Source organism: Anguilla anguilla, chromosome 5 (assembly GCF_013347855.1).
Source record: "Anguilla anguilla isolate fAngAng1 chromosome 5, fAngAng1.pri, whole genome shotgun sequence".
Taxonomy (NCBI): domain Eukaryota; kingdom Metazoa; phylum Chordata; class Actinopteri; order Anguilliformes; family Anguillidae; genus Anguilla; species Anguilla anguilla.
In genome coordinates, this window is record NC_049205.1 from 27,619,666 (window position 1) to 27,644,720 (window position 25,055).

Sequence of the window (25,055 nt, forward strand, 5' to 3'; positions counted from 1 at the left end):
TGCTAGGGTGTTGCTAGGTGGTTGTTATGGAGTTCTAGGCGGTTTCTACGGTGTTGCTAGGTGGTTGCTATGGAGTTCTAGGTGGTTGCTAGGGTGTTGCTAGGTGGTTGCTATGGAGTTCTAGGTGGTTGCTAGGGTGTTGCTAGGGGGTTGCTAGGGTATTCTAAGTGGTTGCTAGGATGTTGCTAGGTGGTCGCTATGGAGTTATAGGCGGTTGCTAGGGTGTTGCTAGGCTGTTGTTATGGTGTTTCAGGTGGTTGCTAGGTGGTTGCTATGGTGTTGCTAGGTGGTTGCTATGGAGTTCTAGGTGGTTGCTAGGGTGTAGCCAGGCATTTGCTATGGTGTTCCAGGTGGTTGCTAGTGTGTTGTTAGGTTGTTGCTTTGGAGTTCTAGGTGGTTGCTAGGGGGTTGCTAGGGTATTCTAAGTGGTTGCTAGGATGTTGCTAGGTGGTTGCTATGGAGTTATAGGCGGTTGCTAGGGTGTTGCTAGGGTATTCTAGGTGGTTGCTAGGATGTTGCTAGGTGGTTGCTATGGAGTTATAGGCGGTTGCTAGGGTGTTGCTAGGCAGTTGTTATGGTGTTCCAGGTGGCTGCTAGGGTGTTGCTAGGTGGTTGCTATGGAGTTCCAGGTGGTTGCTATGGTGTTGCTAGGTGTTTGCTATGGAGTTCTAGGTGGTTGCTAGGGTGTTGCCAAGCATTTGCTATGGTGTTCCAGGTGGTTGCTAGTGTGTTGTTAGGTGGTTGCTATGGAGTTCTAGGTGGTTGCTAGGGTGTTGCTAGGGTATTCTAAGTGGTTGCTAGGATGTTGCTAGGTGGTTGCTATGGAGTTATAGGCGGTTGCTAGGGTGTTGCTAGGCAGTTGTTATGGTGTTCCAGGTGGTTGCTAGGGTGTTGCTAGGTCGTTGCTATGGTGTTCCAGGTGGTTGCTAGGGTGTTCTAGGTGGTTGCTAGGGTGTTGCTAGGGGGTTGCTATGGAGTTCTAGGCGGTTGCTAGGTCTTTACTGAGTCCAATGACGCGACCCATAGTTCTCTATGACAAACGGTTCAAAAGTTATGAAATATCAAACATCGGCCAATCAGGAAGGGGGGCGAGGCTGATCTACACCAATGGATAGAGTACTCTCTACCATGTCCAATGAGGCATTGCACAATTTGTGGGCAATTTTTCCCCATAGAGATGAATGGCAGAATGTTCAAATCTAGAGAGAGACCAGAGTACTGCTGCTAGAAGACAGAGCATTGTGACATCACAAGGGTGAGAAGACAGAGCATTGTGACATCACAAGTGTGAACATTCCGCCATTCATTCCCTATGGGGAAAAATTGCCCACAAAAATTCAAATTTTTCAAAAACCGTGCAACCAATCTTTCCACAAAGTAATAGCACACCATTCCCGCTCGATTTGACATATTGCACGTGTATGTGCTGCGAAAACTCTGGGAGGAGTAGCGGTCCAAAAAATGGGTGGAAAGAATAAAATATATGAATAATAATAATAATATGTGCAATAATAATAGTGTGCTTGCCTAAGGCAACCACACTAATAATAATAATAATAATAAAACTAGGAGATCCAATATATATATATATATATATATATATATACACATACATACAGTTGCAATCGGAAATATTCAGCCCCACAAAGATTGTAAGGATTTACCAATGAAAGTTTTTTCAAAGAGCTAGATTTTGCTTCGGATGACTTCTTTATTAGCTGACTGATACATAAAATCAACAAAGAAAATGTATGATGTAGTATTAAGTATGTAGTATTAATATAACCATGTCACAATTATTCAACCCCTATATACTATTGCTGTTTTTAAAACCTTCTGCTAGTTTTTATGGCCTAAAGTGGAGTTAAAACATAATTAAGCCTTTGGGTACCGTATAATGATCCTTAATTTGCTTCAGCTGTGATGCATATATAAACCCCACCCATGAAGGTGTTCAAGGTGAGTTGCAATTATGGGTAAGACTAAGGAGCTTTCACAAAAGCTGAGAGAGGAAATTATTTCATTGCACCTGAAGGGCATTGGGTATAAGAAGATTTCCCAAAAGTTTTACATTGCAAGAGACACCATTGGGAGCATTATAAGGAAGTTTAAAATTTATGGCACAGCTGCAATCCTGCCTGACTGTGGGAGAAAAAATTTAATCAAGAGTCCTTAGCAAGTTAATCAGGACAACTAAGAAAAACCCCCATATTACTGCGAAACACCTACAGGATGACCTGATGAAGGCCGGCACAAGTGCTTCAGTGGCAACTATAAGACGAGCACTGAATAAACAAGGACTTAATGGCCGGACTCCAAGATGCACGCCACTCTTCACCACAAGGAACATCAAAGGTCGACTACAATATGCCAGGAGGAATTTGGATAGGACTGCAGAGTTTTGGGAGACAGTTCTATGGACTGATGAAACTAAACTGGAATTGTTTGGACACATGTACCAGCGGTATGTCTGGCCAGGCTTATGACCAAAAGAATACCATCCCCACGGTCAAGCATGGAGGTGGGTCACTGATCATGTGGGGATGTTTTTCTGCTGCAGGAACTGGCAATCTTGTCCGTGTACCTGGCATCATGGATTCGCAGAAATACCAGGCCATTTTAAAGAGGAACGTGATGCCTTCTGTTGAAAAATTGAACCTTGGTGATCATTGGACTCTCCAGCAAGACAATGATCCCAAGCACACTTCCAAGTCAACCAAAGCTTGGTTGAGAAATAGATCCTGGAATTTCCTGGAGTGGCCTTCTCAATCCCCGGATTTAAATCCCATTGAACATCTTTGCTGGGATTTAAAGAAGGCAGTTGCAGCACGGAAGCCGTCAAACATCAATGAGCAAGAGGCTTTTGCACGTGAAGAATGGGCAAAGATTACAATAGAGAGGTGTAAGAAGCTTGTCGGCACTTACCGAAAACGCTTATCAGAAGTTATAAAGGCTAAAGGATGCTCCACAAAGTACTGAAGCTGGGGGTTGAATAATAGTGCACATGCTATTATAGTTACATTTTTTATTTGAACTCAAAGCTAAGTCAATTTATGTTCTCAAAATAACTCAAATATGTATCAATAAATCTTTTTTTGTTGTTTAATGAGGCTTTTTGTCATATATTTTCATTAACCTCGATTCACATCACTATAACGTCTTTTGAGGTGAGGGGGTTGAACATTTCCGATTGCAACTGTATATATATATATATATATATATATATATACCTCGGTTGTAACGAGTGGTTATTTGAGTTACTGTTGCCTTTCTATCAGCTTGAACCAGTCTGGCCATTCTCCTCTGACCTCTGCCATCAACAAGGAGAACTGCCACTCACTGAAAATTTTCTCTTTTTCGGACCATTCTCTCTAAACCCTAGAGATGGTTGTGCGTGAAAATCCCAGTAGATCAGCAGTTTCTGAAATCTGGCACCAACAACCATGTCATGTTCAAAGTCACTTAAATCACCTTTCTTCCCCATTCCGATGCTTGGTTTGAACTTCAGCAGATCGTCTTGATCATGTCTACATGCCTAAATGCATTTAGTTGCTGCCACATGATTGGCTGATGAGATATTTGCGTTAACAGGTGCAGTTTGCATATATATATATATATATATATATATAATGTTTTTGCAATTACTGAGTAACTAAGCACTAGGTAGATTTTTGTGGGTATAGAAAGGAATCATGAATGAAGCAACTGAAATGCATTAGCTAGAGAACAGTGGATGAAAAAGATGTTTTTTTTTATTTTTGTATTTTAAGCAGGGTACTATTTCACTTCAGACCTGAATTGTTAAATGGATTTTGCCTAGAGATTAGCATTCACTTTAAAGAAGGATCATGTTAATTGCACAATTCTTGCACTTGAAGCTGTGTGAAACAGGAAGAGGCAATATACTGCATTCATTTGAAACATATAACTAGTTATGGCTTTGTTGAAGGCTTGATTCTGATTTGTCACTTCAGGCATTCTAAGGTCAAATATTTCTGTATAATGAATGCTGCTATAGGTAACAGACCGGTTTAGCTATTTTCCTATCACTCCACAGAAAGAAGTGCCACAGCAGTCAGGTTGACTGTTGTCACTTTAAGAAAATCAGTATGTCTGCCATCATGAATTTGATGTGGCTCGAGAAGGGTCTGGCTGCAGCAGACTGGGGAACCTCCACCAGGAGGACCTCCACACAGGGGACCGGAAGCATGTGACCTCCATGTAAAGGACCCAATGAAGAAGTGGAAGGACCGAAAATCACGTAACCTCTACACTACGAATGGAACTCACGTGACCCAAATAACTGTTCGTGTACAGTTCATAGGAGTGGAGTTTGACGAAAGGAAAAGAACGGAACAAACGACAGAACCGTTTAAAGCGAAAGGTGAAAGAAATCAGGTTTCTTGAACATACGAAGCTAAAGCCGAGATATATCAATGTTTTATTACTTTCAATAAATCTAATTAGGGCTGCCCCCGACCAAAGATTTTCCTAGTCGACTAGTAGTCGTTAGTTCCAGCCATTAGTCGACTAGTCGTCGCACGTTTATGATATTAATTTAATTCTTTAAATATATATTTTTTGGGGCATCAGAAAATGGTTTGAGTTCCAGGGCTGAGAAAATGTTATAATTATTGTTAACACTATGCTACATTACAGCGAAATACAAAACCGTAATTATGAGCCTTTAAAATATAAATTTAAAGCACACACACGAAGCGATCCGCCTGTTTACGACAATGCTAACGGAACAAGTGGTAATGATTCTGAACGTGTCGGAACAACCAGCAAGGAGACTGAACATTTTGTTAATTTATTTCAACACGGTATAACATCACACAACTTATGAACTTGTAACACCAACACAATAACTTATAAACAAATGATACATAAAAAAACAGCCTTTTGTTAAAAAACTAAATTGAAAATATATTTTCGTTTCTTTTTAAAATGTAAATAAATATAAATTATATAAACAAACGAATAAATAAATATAGAGCAAACTGAAACACTTAAAACATAAATATCAGTGCAAAAATAAACAGTCCTACGGAGAAGTAGCCTCAACATGGAATGAAAACTGTCAATTTTTTCTGAGGTCAGAATGCAAACAAAAATGTAAAATTAACACGTTTAACGGCAACAATGAGTTGCTGGTGTATGATTCGTTTCATGTTTATGGCCCTGACTTTGAAATGGCTATCGAGTCAGATAAATCGAGCACATGGTCGTAGCCCTACCTTCCATGTCATTTGTGGAATAGATGGCCGTGCAGAAGATTACAGCATTTTCAATTAATTCTACTACCACGTTAAGCGCACGCATGCTTTGTCCATGGCGAGTGGACGTCCGCCAGCAAACCGGACTCCAGGGACCGAACTAAAGCTACGAGACATAGAGTAAAAAACACCTAAATTTAAAGCAATATTTTAACTTACAGCTACAGTAAGGCACTGAACAAAAATATTAATGGATAGTTATAATTGCAAATACCAGCAAGCAATAAGCAATAAAAATATGATTGTTTTCCAGTGGTATATACTACCAAAGCAAGAACAGCTACACATTGAGAGGCATCCTACCACAAAAGATTATTATTATTATTGTTGTTGTTGTTGTTGTTGTTATTATTTTACAAACATACCAGCGTAAGAGCAGTAATCAAATAACAGGTGAAGGTAATATGAATATGAAAAAAAATTTTGTTCTGCTGTAGGCTACATAGTTATAAACTTGCAACGCAACAAACTAAAGAATCAATGACAAGCATGGCTTGATTTAATGTGATAAGCAACTAAGATATCATTTCAATACTGGAATTCCAGTTTCAGTTTAGCAGTCTTTATTGTTTATTAGGATCCCCATTAGCTAATCCCCATTAGCTAAGCTCCCCATTAGCTAACGCCATGACGTCAGCTAGTCAAACACATATAATCAAAGTAAAAGCAGAAGATTCCAGTTAATGTGTTAATGCAAGAAATGTGAGTACTGGTTAAGCAAATTTTCTTTTCATTATGTACTGTACCTAGGTGTAGCCTGCATGTATCCCAGGCCTTTAGTGAGAGTAAAAGCAACCTACTGTGCAAAATAAAATAGTCTACTGTATAGTAAAATTGTACCTACTGTACTTTATCAGAGAGAGTTGTTGTAGATGGCCATTATTTTGTCAGTGTTTGTGGTTAAGTAAGCAAAGCTAAAACAGTGCTGATTCTTAGCCTACCAATTAATTGAGTGTACAGAATAGTTTACAGTAGCTTAGTTGTCTCTTCCTTGTTCAAGCATGTGCACCAAGTGGACCTGCAAGTACTCCAGCTTTGATCAAGTAGGCTGTAATACACAGGTCACAGTTTCAAGCAAGTAACAGGTAACCTCCAGTGTACTGTTAGATTATGTCCTCACACTTTGTCAACATGTGGTCTGAAATCATAAGAAACAGCTTCATAGATGTGGAGCATTCATATAGGCCTACATCTAAAACAACTCTCACTGTCTCATTGTAATGCATTAATATTTCAGTATTATATTACAGTTTTATTGTTATAATAATAACAATAATAACAATGATAATAATAATAATAATAATAATAATAATGCCATCATTGTTATTAGTTGCAGTATTCAACAGTAATTACAATTTTAATGTACATGCCCATAGCCTATTTGAGTATTAATGTATTGTAAATGTTCATAAAAGCTGAATGGGCAAGACTGTCTGGGTAAGACACAATATAAATCAGTAAATACCAATATCACCATTGTATATTACCAATAATAATAACAATAATAATCATTTTTGTTGTTGTTGTTGTTATTATTATTAATTATTATTATTAATAATAATAACAATAATAATAGTAATAATAATATTAATAATAATAATAATAATAATAATAATAATAATAATAAAGAAGAAGACAAAGGATTACAACAATAAGAAGTTGCTATTAAATATCTGTACTTGATTGTAGTTTCTGTTAACAGAAAATATTTGTAACATACTTTATTATTTGGGTTTATATGATATAATAGGTTATACGTAGCAGACAAGTACAAGCATCTCAGTCATCATTTGGATAGTCACTGGTCATCAATTTATTTTATTGCTTATTGATGCAAAGTACAGATCAGACGTTAAGATGCTTTGGGCCAAATTTACTAAGCCTTTTATGACTATTTTCAGATATGATGCATTGTGCCCCAGAAACATGCACGTTATGTATCAAAAAAGCGCACTTGATCTGGAAGTGCAGTATGTGTGTCATCTGCATGAGTCATCGCAAAGTGTGCTTCTCTCCTTGATGCATATGCATTTAAGGGAGCATCATGCAAATAACGAGATATTAGAAGTGTGGCTGATTATGTATTCCATCAAATTTACTAAAGTTCACAGAATTAACGACGGTCAATTCTGGGTAAATCAAATCAATGCACAAGTAAAATGGAGACACAGGTATAGTAATCAAAGATGCACTGAGAAAATAATTGTAACAAGAATCACTATAAACACCCTGAGCAAGAAATCATCAAACGGTACAGATTATCAATATGAATTATTATGAATTAATTATTGTAGCCAAGCAATAAAGGCTGGGTGTTATCACAGAGCTGTCACACTCATTTTAAAACATTAATATATTTAATTATCCAATAGCTCTCATATGCAGCAGTGGAGAATAGCTGACATAACATGAACAGCTATAGCAGCAGTAACAAGTGTTTGAAGTTTCAAAATAAATCAGTGGGCAGTTGACAATAGTGAATAATGAATAAATCCCTTGATAGGCTGGTGCATTAAATTACATTTGTCCATTACAGAAAGCGCAAGCTTTTTGCCTTTAACAGAACATTGTTAGAAACAGAACATAAAGAGTATGCTCAAATTGGATTACTAAAATTATAAAACACAGGGTTACTGTACAGGGCTCTACAGTGTGAGTATTTCACTCGCATTTGCCCCTAAAAATAGATATGTGCGTACCGGAAAAATAATTTACAAGCACAGTGTGCGAGTAAAGATTACAACCTACCGTAATCTTTTTTTCCCCCCGCTGCTAATCGTTCAAAAACGACAAGTCACACATTCCACAGGCCACAATGCGCCAATCACAGTAGGGTTTTCTGTGATGACGCAGCCGGGGTCAAGTCAGAGAAAGGTGAACAACACTGAAAAAAGGTATTGGTACGATAGGCTATAAGTTAATGTTATACATGCAGACATCACTAAAAGTGAACCCATTAATTATTATTTTGAGCGAAAAAGAGAGGAGGAGAAAGAGGAATCCGGCGAGGGGGATTCGCAAGGTTAAACTAACAAGGCTTTGCAAGGTTTAACTGAGACGGCTAACGTTAACATTAACATGGCGGCTAGTAATGACATGGCGGCTGAGAACAACGTTAGCGAAGCTACCGTGACCCCCGCTGTCACTTCAACGTCCACTGGAGCCGGCGGAGTGAGAACATATAGATTTAAAATGTTCCCATGGCTAGATTTCGAAAATAACGTCATAATAACGTAACGTAATAATGTTCTGCATACACATGTTCATTATCACACACACACACACAGTGAGAAAAAAATCTGTATTGCAGAACCAATACGTCTGTTAAAATGCAGTGTCAATATTTTAAAAACTGTTTCAATGTTTCAAAAGGTTGTTTCAGTGAATCAATGTTTAAAAAAAAAACTTTCAAATGTTTTAAAAAGCTCTTTCAATATTTTATTTAAAAAGCTGTGTTTCAAAATTTCAGTGTTTTAAAAAGCTGTGTCAGTGTTTTAAAAGCTGTTTTCAATGTGTCAAATTTTCAAAAAATCTGTTTTAATGTTTTAAAAAGCTTTGTCAATATTTTAAGGCCCATACCTAGTGTCTAGATACTAAGGTCTTCTACTTCCATAGTCCTCCACTGGTTTTCACATCATTATTGCACACAAGGAGAAGGAGCACACGCACACACATGCACGCGCAGTATAAATATGTATGTAATAAATTTTTTGTTAATAAATAATCTGTGTTACTTGAACATTGTTCACTGTGCTCCTGAATTTCCTTTTGTGCTCCTAAAATTTTTTCATTTAGGAGCACATGTACTCCTTAGGAAAAAAGTTAGCGTAGAGCCCTGCTGTGGGTGTGTCCCATTACTTTTCAGTCCTTACCTCATTTTCCCACCACTGTCATTTGTCTCCTACTCTGAAGCACTGTATGTGGAGGAAAGGAGGGGAGGAGGTGAATGGAGGAAAGGAGCAAACAATGAGGCATGAAGAAAATTGGAACAGCTTATCTGCTTCTCCGTCATCAAAGGTGAAAACGACTTTAGATAAAATAGCCCTTTCATAATCGTTATATTTTGCCGAGCCCACAAATAGTCCTGTAGTCAATCACAGACCTTACACCAGGCCAGCCCATTCAAAGCTGGAAAGTAGCTTGTAAGGTTCAACTAGGCTACAAACATGAATCTGACATTGCGGTTCATGTCAAGATGCCAATTAATATGTAATCAGCAACTTCAGCTCAAAGTAAACATCTCATAGTAGTCCCTATGCAAATATAACAATTTACTGTAATTCCAGTATCCCAATTTGCGCAATGTCTGACCATAGCCTACAGCACTAATTCACCTTGTATATTGTTGCTATACTGTAACAGCCTTCATTCTATTACAGTTCACTGCACCTCACATTGGCTAATTCTGAAACATTTCCGTAGATTAATGAAATGGATATGTTGCTTCATATTATCACAGTCATTGTTTCCCAATGTTCAGTGCTCGCATTGGAAAACAATCATTTCCCACTGTAACATCTTAAATCAAATTTGTTGGTTAATTAAATTTATTCATGCATATTCGCAAATGCTTATTTATGTTTAGACATGTTTGTCTAAGCAACATTTGTGTACAAGCAACTAAATACACAAAATAAAATAAAATGCTTCCCGTCTTAAATTGACAAATTTGTCTGTTGGATATGAATCACAAAATTAATTGAATTTGTCGTCCATAGTAGGCAATCCAGCTTTTGAGTAGGATGCTATGCTATCTAACCACACATAGCACCACACAGAAATTTGGCTAAATGTCTTGCATAATTTTGGTATTTCAAGCTCTCGGTCATCTCCCACTTTCTTAAGTTTCGATTGTGTCAGATTTTTTGGGATGGTAGTTCAGTCACTGTGGGCATGAGCATGGTATCACCTAGAAACGTGAGAAGACTTTTGCAGTAGCATACATCGATTTAGCCAGGTGGAGACAAGGAGTCGAGTTTGAGGCTGCTTTGCTCGTCTCCACAAATATTGGGACACTGGAGGGAGGGAGGACACAAAAATTGGTTTCCAGGGCATGGAGGAGACAAGGTCATAGTGGAGGCAAGAAGGATGTATTTTTTGAGTATTGGGACACACCTTGTGTGTTTGTTTTTATTTCTTTAAAGACACATTTGGTACACGTTGGAAGGTTTGAGTCTCTGAGCGCCTATTATCACTGACAATGTTACTGTAACTACATGAAGAGAGCTCAAAAAATCATGGAAAGCACTATAAATGGTAGCCACCACCAAAAAAATAAAAAAATAATGGAATCTGTGACACCTGCAACTTTTATGACAAACCCAGCCATATAAATAATTTGTCTTCTGGGAGATATAAAAGATCACCTAGAACTATCACAGTATGCTTTTTGTCCTGTGCTGTACGTAATGCTGGATACAATCTTACGTGGCACCAGGAGATACAGTTGAGGCCAAAAGTTTACATACACCTAGGCTAAAGATATTCAAACTCAGTTTTTCACAACTCCGCACATTTCATGTTACCATGCATTTCTTTTTTGTAAAGTCAATTAGGGCATCTACTTTGTACACATCAGAGGTGATTTTAAAAAAATCGATTAGAGACAGTGAATTAAAGCTGAAATAAATCTATCAGAATTCCAGTGGGTCAAAAGCTTACATAGACCAAGTTGACTGTCTCTTTAGACCAGGGGTCTCCAACATGTCACTCGCGAGCTACCAGTTGATCACTACCCGTTTCTGAGTGGCTCGCTAAAGGTTCAAAGAATATGTACATAAATTTGATAACACAAAGTCACTCGGTAAACCTGTTTAAATTTCTATCCAATCAAATTCACAGACCCTTCTGACACAAAATGATTATTTGCCAATCATCTGTCAATTAAACGAGTTACGCTGCTGTCAAGTTTGGTTAAGTTAGCCATTTTCATTATGAAAATCATCATGTGACCATATGATCTGACAGTCTGTGACCATAGTCAGTGGGAAACCCTGAAAAGTGCCAAACTCTCAGTGCTGTATAGGTATGGGGCCGTAACTTGTTGGGATGGCTTACCTGATATCTTACCTACAGGTAGAAACTAAAATCCATCAAGCCTGTGGTCTGCACAGTAAATAATTGTACCTGGGAAGCCAAATTAAAGCTACAGAACTGCTTTGACTTCACTGACTTGGCTGCATTTAGGCATTGGGGGTAGGTTTAGGTAGGTAAGAACGGAAGGTATGCAGACACTGTGATGTCATATACCAGTTTTCACGAGGATGGCTGTATTTCCATTAGTGCCATTAGTGGTTAAACTCAACAATGATTAGCCATGGTTCACTGCAGAATCCATCCATCCATTATCTATACCCTCTTATCCTTAGCAGGGTCGCAGGGGGTGCTGGAGCCTATCCCAGCGTACATTGGGCGAGAGGCAGGAATACACCCTGGACAGGCCGCCAATCTATCGCAGAGCACATCACTGCAGAATAATAATAAATAATAATAAACTTTATTTGTAAAGCACCTTTCTTACATGAAAATGCAGCTCAAAGTGCTATACAATATAGCACTAAAGGAAACTATTAATTAATAAAATGAAATGTTGAAAATAAATAAAATAGAAAAAATAGAAATAATAATAAACAATACTAAGTATATTAAAAATAGACTAGATAAATAAATAGGTACATTACATAAAATGCAAGACAAGTGAAAAGGAACAGAAAATTGTAACAGGACATCATATAAAATTTCTAATAAAAAGTGTGTATGAGATATAAGCTGCTTTTCAAAAATGCCAACCAAGCTTGCCTCAGAATCAATTCTGAAAGACAAAGCCAGAAAATGTTGACACGACAGGAGTTGTGCGCTCTCTCTTGGTTTTAGTTCAAATTCTGGCTGCAGCATTATGAATAATTTGTAGTTTCTCAATTGTATTCTTGAACAGACTAGTTAAGAGATCATTACAAAATTGAAGGTGACTTTATGTAAAAGCATGTATCAACTTTTATGTTTTTTGCTGTGTTAAAAAGGGTCTCAATTAAGCTATATTTCTTCAATGAAAAAAGCAGACTTGGTCATTTTAGTCTGAATCAAATTGCTTCCCAGATTTTTAACTACTGATTTTGTCTGTAGAGCCAGACTGCCCAGCCTAGTAAAAATGTTATCTCTTTTTGATATGGGGCCAACTAAAATATCTTGGTGTTAGGGTTCCCATTTCATAAAATTCTTGGCCATCCACTCACTGCTGGCAGACAAGCAAGTAGTCTATGCACTAAGAGCACTGGGGTCATATGGCTCCAAAGATGTACACAGCTGTATGTCATCTGCATTAAAATGAAAATTGACATTATGTTGATGGATAATATTACCCAGTGGGAACATTTGCACTGAGAACAGAAGTGGCCCAAGAATACTGCCCTGTGGAATTCCATTGGTAATATTCAACTTCTTTGAAATGTGATCACCTGTGCTAACAAATAATTATCTACCTGTAACATAGGTACAGAACCAGTTTAGAACCCTGCCAGAAAGACCAACCTAGTTTTCAAGAAGACAAACGAATATATTGTGGTCTACTGTGTCAACTGAGGTCCAATAGAATAAGAACTGACACATTATCAGCATCATCACTTAGTCTGAGGTAATTTACTACTTTCACTAGTGCTGTCTCAGTACTACAGTCTGTTTGAAAGCCTGAGTGGAATTTTTTTAGAATTCTGTTTTCATCAACATGGTCATTGACTTGTTTAAAAATGACTTTTTTCAAAAAATTTACTCTGGAAGGGTAGGGTAGATATGGCTCTATAGTTAAGAAAAGAGTTGTCTAAGTAGTGTTCCTTAAGTAACGGTTTCACAATAGCAGTTTTAAATGTATTGGGAAAGATTCCTGAGTCTAAAAAGATATTTATATTTATTGAGTGTTAGCTGATACAGAAGCATAGATATCTCTAAAGAATGTTGTGGGGACAGGGTCAAGGGAGAAAGTAGCTTGCTTCATCTGTGAGAAAGCTTTGCTGAGCTCATTCTCACTGAACTTGGTAAAAGTGTTCATAATGATTGGGGGCGAGTTTATTGGGAAGTTAGATTTTCCCTTTCTGTGGGTACTTACTATGCCAGATCTAATATTTATAATTTTGTCATTAAAGTGTGTTGCAAATTCCTTGTATTTTGCAACAGAAGTCTAACTGATTAAGGCAGTTAAGTAGGCAATAAATTGTAGAAAACAGAATCAGCGTTATTCCCATTTTTGAAAATAATCACGGAAAAGTGGGCTTGCCTTTCAATTCATACAGCCTTATTGTTGGTCGCACTGTGCAATGCTCCTTAAGGGCAGATTATGCTGGATTTTTTTACTTGAAAATATTATAAAATAACCATGCTAAGGCATATCTATGATGCACTGGAAAATCTGTCTTTACTTAGTTCCACCAAATTCCTGCACCTTTGACCTGTATTTGTTATTCTAAAATGTGTTTGGGATGTTTCTGGGCATGGCACTGTTTTCTGTGTGGAGATGGGTGGGCGTGGCTACAGAGCCTGTGGTTTGGGATCAGATTCCAGAAGTGCTTGTTGGTTTTTAGCTGCTTTTAGCTTGCTACTTTTGTTAGGCAGCGAGATTCTTGAGGTTGGGGAGCTTTTGTATTGAATTCTTTTGGGAACTGCAGTTACTTAGTAATTCACCAGATTTTTTTTCAATTCGGAACTGAATTGCATGCTATAGCTACGTGTAGCCAACTCCGCTAACAAAGCTAACAAAGTTTCAAACAAAGATGCCCTGTCCTCATCAGGGTTCACTGATTATAAAACTCTGTCTACCTCTATACCTTAGGAATATAACAATAGAATATTACATTATATTTTATTTGGCAGCAGCTTTATCCGAAATCATGCACAAAAACTGCATACCTAAGGAGACTGGAACAACTGCAAAACACAGGTCAGATAAGGTAGCTACAATTTGCAAAAAGGACCAGTTATCCATGGCCATAACCATATACAAATTATGTTGTATTTGAGGAAATAAAGAGGTTAATAATTGAATAGGATATGGATAACTTTGTGAAGTGTATTAGCTAGCAATAGTGTACCTATGGCCTGCTAATATTACTTATCCCACACACAATTATGTGTTTACATTTCAGTTCTAGCTAAATGTCCAGAATAGCTAAATAGCTCCGAATGAGGAAACACACGAAATAGCTGCACAACGGAGTAGCATACGATGTTCTCACACATTAAGGGGTGCACATTAAGGGGTGTAAAAGATTGTTATAACACTGCCTAATTACTGTTACCATATATAGAATGATTCATGTTGCTAAAAATGCGATTTTCAATATCTCTGATGACCTCAAGGGATGTGTGCTCTCTGTACTACTCTTCTCTCTACACTAATGGCCTATGTGGAGCCATTTGTAAAGCTCCTAAAGTTCGCAAATTATATATTGATCGGCTTTGTCTGAAATGGTGATGTTGATGAAATGGTGAAATGGGTAAGTTGAGCAGCTGATTTCCTGAACTGAATGTGCTCAAGACAATGGAGATGATTGTGCCCCTCAGAAGGAGCGCACAGTCACAGTCCCCTCTCACCATTCACAGCACTAAAGTAAAGGTTGTGGAAAACTTCAAATTTCTGGGAACCATCTCCCAGGACCTGAAGTGGAAGTTCAACATAGACTCCATTGTGAAAAAGGCTCAGCAAAGGCTATATTTCCCATGACAGCAGAGGAAGTTCAACTTGCTAGAGATGATGATGGTCAACGCTGGCAACATGGAGTCTGTCCTCACCATCTCCATAACCGTCTGGTTCAGCTCAGCCACAAAACAGAACAAGCACAGGTTGCAGCATATCGTCTTGACTGCAAACAAGTCTGCAACCTGCCTACCCTCCAGGACCTGTTCACTTTCAGAACCAGGAAGCCAGTGGGCAACATCAGGGAGGGGACCCCTCACACTCTGGAAACCACATATTTTTGATGGTGCTTCAGATCAATGGGTGGCAAAAACTCCAGATATGTGGATTAGTTTCTTCCCCCATGCCATTGCACTCATGAATAGCTCCATCATATAATAGAATAGTAATATGTGTAAGAGAGAATGATTTTATTTGTGAGAGAATGATTGTCTGTGTGACAGAGAATAGTAGCATATGTGAGAGACAATGATTGGGTGTGTGAGAGAGAATAGTATTGTGTGTGTGAGAGGTGTTTGAGTGAGGAGCCGTACAATTTGATGTATTGAGGGTGCTTGGAGATCACACAAGGATCTTGCCTTTCTTTTTATTCACCAGATCAGCCTTTCTTTCAATTATCCAGCAATTAGAAGTGTCAGGTAGTAGAGAGTAAATGCATTGGAAGCAGTGTACGTTTGTTTATGTTAAATTACTAATTAGTAAAACAAATGAACGCGAAGCCAAAATCTGTTTAGGACATAAAATCCTCATTTTATAATTAAAAATCATAACTACTTCAGTTCTTGCAGAATGCTGCATTTGAGGTTTCAGAGTTGCAGAACATGAATTATGGTCGAAATCATAAAAAAGAGAAACGCAAACCCAAAAGCTGTTTTGCAAACTTGAATTGAATGCAATCCAAATGTTCTATGTTAAAATCATTTGTTATATTAACCAACCACAACATTCGTGTTCTTAGAGTTGCAAAACACAATTTGCGCGTCTTTTTGTGGTTGGAAACCATGGTTTGTGGTTTTAACATGAATGATTTTAATATTAACAAGACCAGGTCAAAACCTAGTACATGGCTGGACCGTGTACGGGTGTGCAAAAACTAGGCCGACTAATGGTGTAACTTCATCACTCAGTCACTCAGTCACAGACATTCACGTTTATAGGACTGGCCACACTGTTGCGGTCCAGCCAAAAACTTGGATTCAAAGCCATTTGTAGGTTTATAAATCAGGTTTGGGTCTGTGTGACAGAGTTTAGTTGAAAACTTTGGTCTGCAAACCGGTGTAATGACCATCCAAAACTTCCGAAAACCACAGAAATCATGAAAAAGGAACATTTGCGACTTCTGCGACAAACACCCAGCCTTACTGATTGGTAGCCTACATCCCAATCACATCATGAAATCCCTGTCTTGATTATTCTCATTTTGAAATATTTTTCTCATCATCATGCTATATTGTTGGGGGGTTATTTGGCCTGTTTTGTAAGATGGGGGGTGGGGGGGAGTTTATAACCCCCCCTCCCCTCCCGTATGTTACACCCTTGTACTAGCTTGATTATGCTCGAGGTGCTGAGAGGGGTCAGGCCTTGTCTGTGAAAAAGCTAAAAACCAATAAGGAACTGATCATTTAAACTGCCTTCCATTTCAATGAAACTGCCTTCCGTTTTTCAGTCAAACTCTCTCATACATAGTTCTATTCTCTCGCACACATACAATCATTCTCTCTCACACAGATAAAAATTCTCTCACACATACTACTCTCTCATACATAGTACTATTCTCTCGCACACATACAATTATTCTCTCTCACACAGATAAAATTCTCTCACACATATTACTCTCTCATACATAGTACTATTCTCTCGCACACATACAATTATTCTCTCTCACACAATCAGTCTCTGTCACACATACTACTATTCTATCTCACACATAATACTATTTTCTCTCACATACAATCATTCTCTCTCACAAATACCACTATTCTCTATGATGGTGTGTGTGAGAGAGTATACTGGTTTGTGTGAGTAGAAGTATGACTTATGACCTAAACAGCCTCTCATAGAATGCCTTGTTTTGTGCTCTGTATTGCTGCATTAAGTGTTACACTTCTCAGAAAAAAATATTTTTTGGAAGATTATCCAATTCAATGCTTTGGTGACATTCAAGTTGGGGCTGATTGCCTGTTAAATTAAAGTGGCAGCCAGTGGTGCTCCTTTACCTGTTATTTTGCACGAATGTGCCACTGCATTTTGTATGTGTGTGTTAGTATGTATGAGAGGGAGACAGAATGTATCAGTGCTGCAGAGTTTAAACTTGTGAATGGTTGCAGCTTATTACAGAGATGAAATCCTATTGCACCACTGTTCCAATGCTGTTGTCATGGCAACAAGCCTGAACTCCAAAGCGATATGGCTGAATGAAAAATATAAGACATAAAATAAATACAAAAGAGGGTAGGTGATAAAACAGCATTTTCTCTCCACCCAGAGGACAGTAGATTTTAATATGTAAAACACAGCAGGCTCAATAGTCTAGATTTGTCCAGATTATGTCATTATTTAGTTTATGTTCTCCTATTCTCCTGCTGTGCTAATTTTGAGCTGTGACAATCGCTTAGAGATTCAGACTCTTGTTCTTGTTGTGTTGCCTCCCCCTGCTGTCTTAATGTCAGTATGAACTGATTTGCATCCAAAATTCCACTTTTGTCTATCATGTGACAGGGAGACTAAAATGTCTTCTGAACACTACAAAGTGCTGAACCAGGAATTCAAATTCTTATGTGAGAGCAGGGAAAAGAGGAAGCTAGACACATTTCAAATCATTTTGAGCAATTAGATCAGAATGGAGCTTGTAGCTATTCTGGTCCTTCAGGCAGATATGTGACTCCTGACTGTAAGTGGCCCTGACTGTCTGAGAGTATTGTACACACAGTCTTGTCCACTGAACAGTTCAGGAGACATTTTTTTAATTGTATTGTGAAAAATAAAAACAGCCAAAAGACCAAGCATGAGCTCTGAACATGTGGTGTTAAAATGTCTGCTGACAGCCGGCTGGCCACTCTTCCAAGGGATCATAATACCATTAAAGTATTTATACACACAAAGATGGTCCAACGGCCTTACAATATGGATCTAACCAGTATCAGTACGCAGTAGTAACGGACCAATTTAGAGCTTCAACAACAACAGTACAATAGCAAGAGGCAGCTGAACTCTGTCACTTCATAATAAAAATGCACTTCTTTTATAGGAGTGTTTTGACCCGGTCAGCAATCCAACCCTGGTTCTATGTTGTGCATGCCAATTCACCATAGGCCATTTTCTGGTAATTTGATACTGGGGCAAATACACTAATTGCAAATCGTGATTGATCACCTTTTTGTCTTATCCTCACATGCAAGGCATGACATTAACTTTTTGGCTCACCAGCCACTGTGGCTAGTGGTTTAACAAAGTCACTAGCAACTCAGCATTTTCACCAGCCAAACCACCCACGCCCCCTCCAAAAAAAGTTATAAATATAGGTAACTGGACAATGTAAGTGCATGCATTTGGGAATAGCATTTTATTTGAGCAGAGACGATTACAGCTATCCAACTTGAATAAACTGTTTGTGTGTGTGTGTGTTTGAATGAGTGAGTATAAAAATCTATTGAAAAAAGCTATCTGTAACAAAATATGTGCTTCAGGATAATTTAAATTAGAGAATCTGTGCACTGCCTATCTTTGCCATGAAGATGACTCTCCAAGTGTCAGTGTAGAGAAGGAAGAGTACATGTATCACAACTTTAAATAATGTTTATAAAATGTACACAAGGTTGCGATGCAAATAAAAATAATTTTATTACTTGCCTAGAGCTGAGGAGAACTGGTTATATCTGATAGTATTGAGCATTATGTGAATATATTGTGCTTATATTTATTTAATTACATCAACGTTGAGGCTCTGCTGATGCACTTTTATTTATTTCTTTACTTTTACTTTATTAAAAAAAAACAGTATTGGCAGTGTGGCCAGCTAACACCTATGCAGTCTTCTGCACCATATGCCATTGGTTAAACCAAACACTGCAACAAACCTACTTTTTTCTTTTCTTCTTTTGCAGCACTAAATAAACTAAAGCGACTTCCATCTGTCCACGTCACAGAACTGTCTGTGGTCGATGTTCATGCTACTTTACCAAACCATTGTTGTTTTCTGTGTTTGGTGCTAGAGCCGTTGTCACGTCCATGTTTTCTGATTACATGTGGAGTGTCACTAAATGAATACGTTGAATCCGCAATGAGTATTGGAATACACACACTTGTATGCAGCACTGTGTTCAAATGTTGTTTTATATTGTCATGTTCACCTTATCTTGCTGAAGAAGTGAGAGCGAGAAGGTGAAGTGGATGGCCATTGGGATAAGCACATAGTGTGCTCCAAGTGCTCATGGGAGTTGTAGTTTCAGGAGAGGTAATGCTAGCCTGTGAGAGATGCAGGTGTCCATATACATGCCTTCAAGCTGTGAGTGGCAGATTTCTACATGCTCAGGGTGCTGCTGTCTGTCAGGGAACCACATTGATTCATCTTAATAATCTGGGATGCTGAGGCCACAGTCTTGAAAGCAATTATGGGTGACAAATAATACAAATAATATATAAGAATAATGGTAGAAATGTACATTTCCAGACAAAAGCTACAGTAAAACCAAAATAGCTTCACTGTCATAAAACCATAAAATAATACATGTGACATATGTTGATTTCTATTAGGAATACAGTGATGATAACAGGCCATTCGGGTAGCCTAGACATAATTTACCTACAGTCTAAAGAGCATCCAGCACTGTGATAAGCACTTGAATATCCTAGGCTCTCTGCCTCTATGCTTCCATGTAGTAATCAATCATAATAAAAGGCATATCCATTAATTGGATAATCAGCATGTAAGCCTAATGCACAACATTGCCAATAGCATCCATTCTCTTTGTAGAATATGTTGTCTTCAAATTCCTCAACTGTTTTACAACAAATGCAGTGCTCTTCCCATGCATCACACTAAAAAATAAAACAGATAGGCAAAATGCAAACACCCCTTTTAAAAAAGATCTAAATGATGTCATACTGAACAAGTTACTTAGCTTCGGGGGATCAACTAAATGCTGAAAGTACTATGTATTTTAATAGAAAGTCAAAAGGAAAAATGACCCTTTAAGAAATCAGCACACATTGTAAAAAAACTTGACCAGATAATGAAACAACACAACATCAAATTAAAACAGATAACTAAGTTACCAAAATGATGATAAATAAATTGATTTTAATAACCAAATAAAATATGCCGATCCCTAGTTTTGATGGTGCCAATATTTATTTTTCATTTGGGGGTCCAATGTGATTGATGGACAAAACTATAGATAGCTAGTATCCATTTACATTACAGTCGTAAGATCTCAAATCAGTCACTGAACTTAAATTCAAATAATACAAATATGGGCAATGCACATATTTGTATTATTTACAGAATTAAAATACTGGGACAAATTAAGGACATAATTATTTTGAGTATAACAAAATACAAACAAATTAACCTGTGAACTCACCAACAAATTTGCAATTAGTATCTGGGTGGTCGCACATAACTACCCATTGCTGGAATGTCCCAAATGTTTTATGTACTGTTTTCACTCTATATGCAACATTATTGCCTCTATATCCAGAGCAGGCAATGATGCATCAAATTTTTCTTTTTTTTTTATTTCTCTTTCTTTTTTCCAGTGTTTGCTGTGAACATGTGACTAATCATTTTGAGTGTGTGGGGAAAAAAAACCTAATGAAAAAAGTCTAATGCAATATATCAGGAAATGTGACAGAAAAGCAGAAAAGGGGGATGAGAATTAGGTGATTTGATTGTCTTGATTTTAAGGATTTCAAAAGATTAAGTTTTAAATGTTAAAATATAATAAAAGATAAAATAGATATTCTTATAGTGTCAATAGCCATTATTTAGTCCTTTGACTCTTTGTTGTGATTATGCAGGTAACTGTGATCATTTTTAATGATTCTTCACCAGACAGTGACAGCATCTTTCTGCCCAAAGAATAAATAGTGGGTTATGCCATTTGCAAAAAACTCCAGATCTTATACACTAACTCTCTATGTTGATTTTAAAATAAACAAATAAAATTAATTAATTAATGATACATCTACGCACAGGACTATAATGACTGTCTCTTCCGCTTCACAGGAGAGTCAATACAGAAATGCTTCATCATGAACAAGATGCATAAATTGTTTGAAACCCAGCCTATCTTTAGGTAGTCTGCACTACTGGCTCCCTAACAAGCTGTGAACAATACAAGGGAACTCATTGACTGAAATGTGAAAACGGGAACATTTGTAAGGGAAGGAATGAGATAGTTTAAAGACAGTATCAGCCAGACTTGTAAGGGTGTGCTATGTATTTTTAAAGGAGAACAGGAAAGCTGTAGGTGAAATTTTAGAGGGGCATGGGTCACAGAGGTATGCCATTGGATGAATGTGCTGCAATGTTCCTCCAGTGGAACAATGATTATGTGGCTTGCTCACATAGGCAGGGTTGGAGGGAGAGGTGTGGCGGGCAGTGTTAGATGCAGGAGAGAGGAGAGCCTGGAAGGAGGTTAATGAGGTGAAGTGTGTGGGTGTGAAGGGGATCATACAGGTGTTGTGTAGATCGTGGTGTGTAATGGCTCCTGGGAAGGGGGTGTTATTGGTGATTAGTGGATTGGAAGGAGGGGGAGATTGGGCAGCTCAGGAGAAGAGGAGAGAAGGAGGGTGGTTTGATAGTTAAGTCATTTGTAAAGATTCTGTTTTTATAATCAGATGGACATGCCTCTCAGAGGTTTCCTACCTGCTCTGTTTATTTCTAATATCTCTTCTTGTGCCAGGGGGCACGTGTCGCTCTGTGTGCTGTGATGTGGCGAGTTTACACCCGACTTACAGTAATTAGGGGAGCCAAGCTGAGGGGCCCGTGGGATATGCTTGTTTTTTTTCTTTGGTAGCTTCTGTTTAGCCATTGCCAATGAGTAGTACATTCCAAAGTTGTTAACAATGACAGGAACAGGCATGGCAATGGTCAACACTCCGGCAAGGGCACACAGGGCACCCACCAGCATTCCTGACCACGTCTGGGGGTACATGTCCCCATAGCCTAGAGTGGTCATGGTCACCACAGCCCACCAGAACCCAATGGGGATGTTCTTGAAGTGCGTGTGCTCACTGGCTCGTGGATCATTAGGCTTGGCCCCAATACGCTCAGCATAGTAAATCATGGTGGCGAAAATGAGCACTCCCAGGGCCAGGAAGATGATGAGAAGCAAGAACTCATTGGTGCTGGCCCGCAGGGTGTGGCCCAACACTCGTAGGCCCACAAAGTGGCGCGTAAGCTTGAAGATGCGTAGAATACGCACAAATCGCACAACACGCAGGAACCCCAACACATCCTTGGCAGCTTTGGAAGACAGGCCACTCAGTCCCACCTCCAGGTAGAAGGGCAGGATAGCCACAAAGTCAATAATGTTGAGGGTGTTTCGGATAAACTCCAACTTGTCTGGACAAAAGGTGATGCGCATGAGGAACTCGAAGGTGAACCACACCACACACACTCCCTCAATGTAGGTTAGGTAAACCACTGTCTCAGTCTCCTGGAATACACGGTCGACTGTGCCGTTTTCCACCACCTCCGTCTCTGTACGATTGGTGATCGGATTGAAGGCCTCGTGCGTCTCCAGGCAGAATGTGGTGATGGACACCAGGATGAAGAAGAGTGATGCAAATGCCACCCACTGGGAAACAGAGAGAGAGACAGAGAGAGAAAACAATGTTAGCAACGGGGGATACAGTTCATTCACCATATGTAGGTCAGAGCTTTTCTTAGGGTGGGTCACATAAATCACCATTAACCTGGACAATTAACCAGAACAGTCACTTTTTGTAGATGTTCGTGCTTCAAAGTGCTTGAAGAGACCATCTGAGCTGACAGGATCTGCAGCATTGTGGATGCAGGGGTTCCAGTCTTCAGTACACCAGTGATTAACCAGGACAACAACCCAGAAATGCCTTTGCAAAAGGTAATCAGCGGCAACTCCTTGAGTACATCAACACAAATAAATATTTACTTGTTGTTTCAGCCAGGAATTGTGCCTTGATCAAGGTTACCTGTGTCATATCTGTTTATTTAACCTGGTAATATTAAGGACACACCCAGTTCCATATCCATTCCTGAATAATTATTATACAGATTGCTACATACAAAGGCCCTAGAGAACATTTCAACAATGCCAACAAACATTTTTCTGGATAACATTACAAACACATTTCTGTAGGTTTGCCTTGTTACTTCATGGGTTTCTGACAAAACATTTATAATTGTACCTCACATGAACGTGCCCCTGATGGGATTTGTGATGCCAAGGCCTCAGCTGAACCACAGTACCACTCACTTTAACAGCATTCAATATCCAAGTATTTTCTGCAAGTAAACAAGTAATAAATACAATAATCATAAATGGCCACACAAAAGCTGCTCCATGCACACAAAGTTTTCTGTGCACAGAATAGCCATCTCCTTCACAGAATTGCCAGAACACTCTGAAAAACTTCTCTGAAAACCACGTAAAGTGCTCTGAGAGATGGATAATAGATGTCTGAGAACTGCCTACTGGCCAGGAAGAGATTCTATTCAGACTACATATTGTAGGTAAATCAAGATATTACCTAAAACAGGTAAAATGACCGTTGTCCCAGGAATCAGAATCAGAATCAGAATCAGAATCGTATTTTATTGCCAAGTACGTTTACACATACAAGGAATTTGCTTTGGTCAACACACCGAGGCAGCCATCTGCGGCGCCAACAGGAAGAAGCAGATCAAAAGTTTGTAGTAAAAACAGGAAGATTTATTACGCAGGCGGCTACGGGAACAACTCAGAGAGAAAGTTCTAAATAGTATTGGTGGGTGATTAGATTTATACGGTTTCCAGTAGATTGGTATTTGCATATAGTGGAATTCTATTTTTGAAAGGGAGCACTGCCTCTGATTGGAGATAATGGGCCGTGCTTCCTTCTGATTGGACCATTCAAATCCATAATGGTCATGGGGGGGCCCATTGGAAATTCCCAGGAGGGGAAACCTCGAAACCGACAGGAATGGAGGCCCATATATGGTCATGGGGGTGGCCCTTCCTCCGGGACTTAGAATACACAAAACTGTCTGTTTCCCAACAGTCCCTCCTTTTTGACCCAACATAAAGCATATGGTGAGGTCAACTTGGTTGGCTTACAGGAAATCAGAACAGTATTGTCAATTGGTCAGTTACACCTCCTACATATAAAACGCAGGCCTAAAATCCCCTTGTGGCACGCCTATGGCAACCATGGCAAGGAAAAACTTCCAGATTTTAATATGAAGAAATCTTGAGCAGAACCCGGCTCACAAAGGGGAAACCCATCTGCTGCTGGCCGGCACTGGGCAGACAAATACTGGGTTGACCAATATTCTAAAAGTGTAGTAAGCATGATATATGAGAACTCACTGATAAGAGTAAGGCCGGCTGAATAATGTAAGAGTGAAAGAAAACAAAAGAAAGAATTCTACAAGCGTCGTGTACAAGGCCTATTACCAGGTACAGGCACCTCTACTTACAATGTGACAATACACACAAATACTACCTTCTACATTACATTACATTACCTTCTAGCCATTGGGTCACATTTGTTGCCTTTTAGCTGCATTTGTTATTAGGGTTTAACACCCAGCTATCAAGTGCTGGAGCAGAGGTGTTTACTGGTGACATCAGGAGTGATTAGAATAGAGATAGTGGTAGAGGTGTCAGTTGGATTAGTGCAGTAGGAAATGTTAGGCATTGAGTAGTTTGGTTAGAAAGTAGTCCTCCTTTTGTCACCAATATTGTGCCATTCGCTATGGACCCAGTGGCTACCTTTCACATTCAGAGTATATACAACATTACAACAAAACAAAAAGTATAACATTACAACAGAACACCAAAAATGTACAACATTAAAAATGTCTTTTGTGAGGCCATCATCCAGATCCAACTTCCGCCTGCCGCGTTGGT

General features: G+C 38.7%; 1 protein-coding gene across 4 annotated transcripts in view; it reads right to left on the minus strand.

Moving 5' to 3' along the window:
• The window catches only part of kcnc1a (potassium voltage-gated channel, Shaw-related subfamily, member 1a), a 248,570-nt gene that overhangs the window by 40,881 nt on the left and 182,634 nt on the right, over positions 1–25,055 (minus strand). For all 4 annotated transcript variants that reach the window (XM_035417994.1, XM_035417992.1, XM_035417993.1 and 1 more), the window contains exon 2: positions 21,830–22,763. In XM_035417994.1, the coding sequence (XP_035273885.1) occupies positions 21,830–22,763 (934 nt within the window). The remainder of the gene's footprint in view (positions 1–21,829; positions 22,764–25,055) is intronic.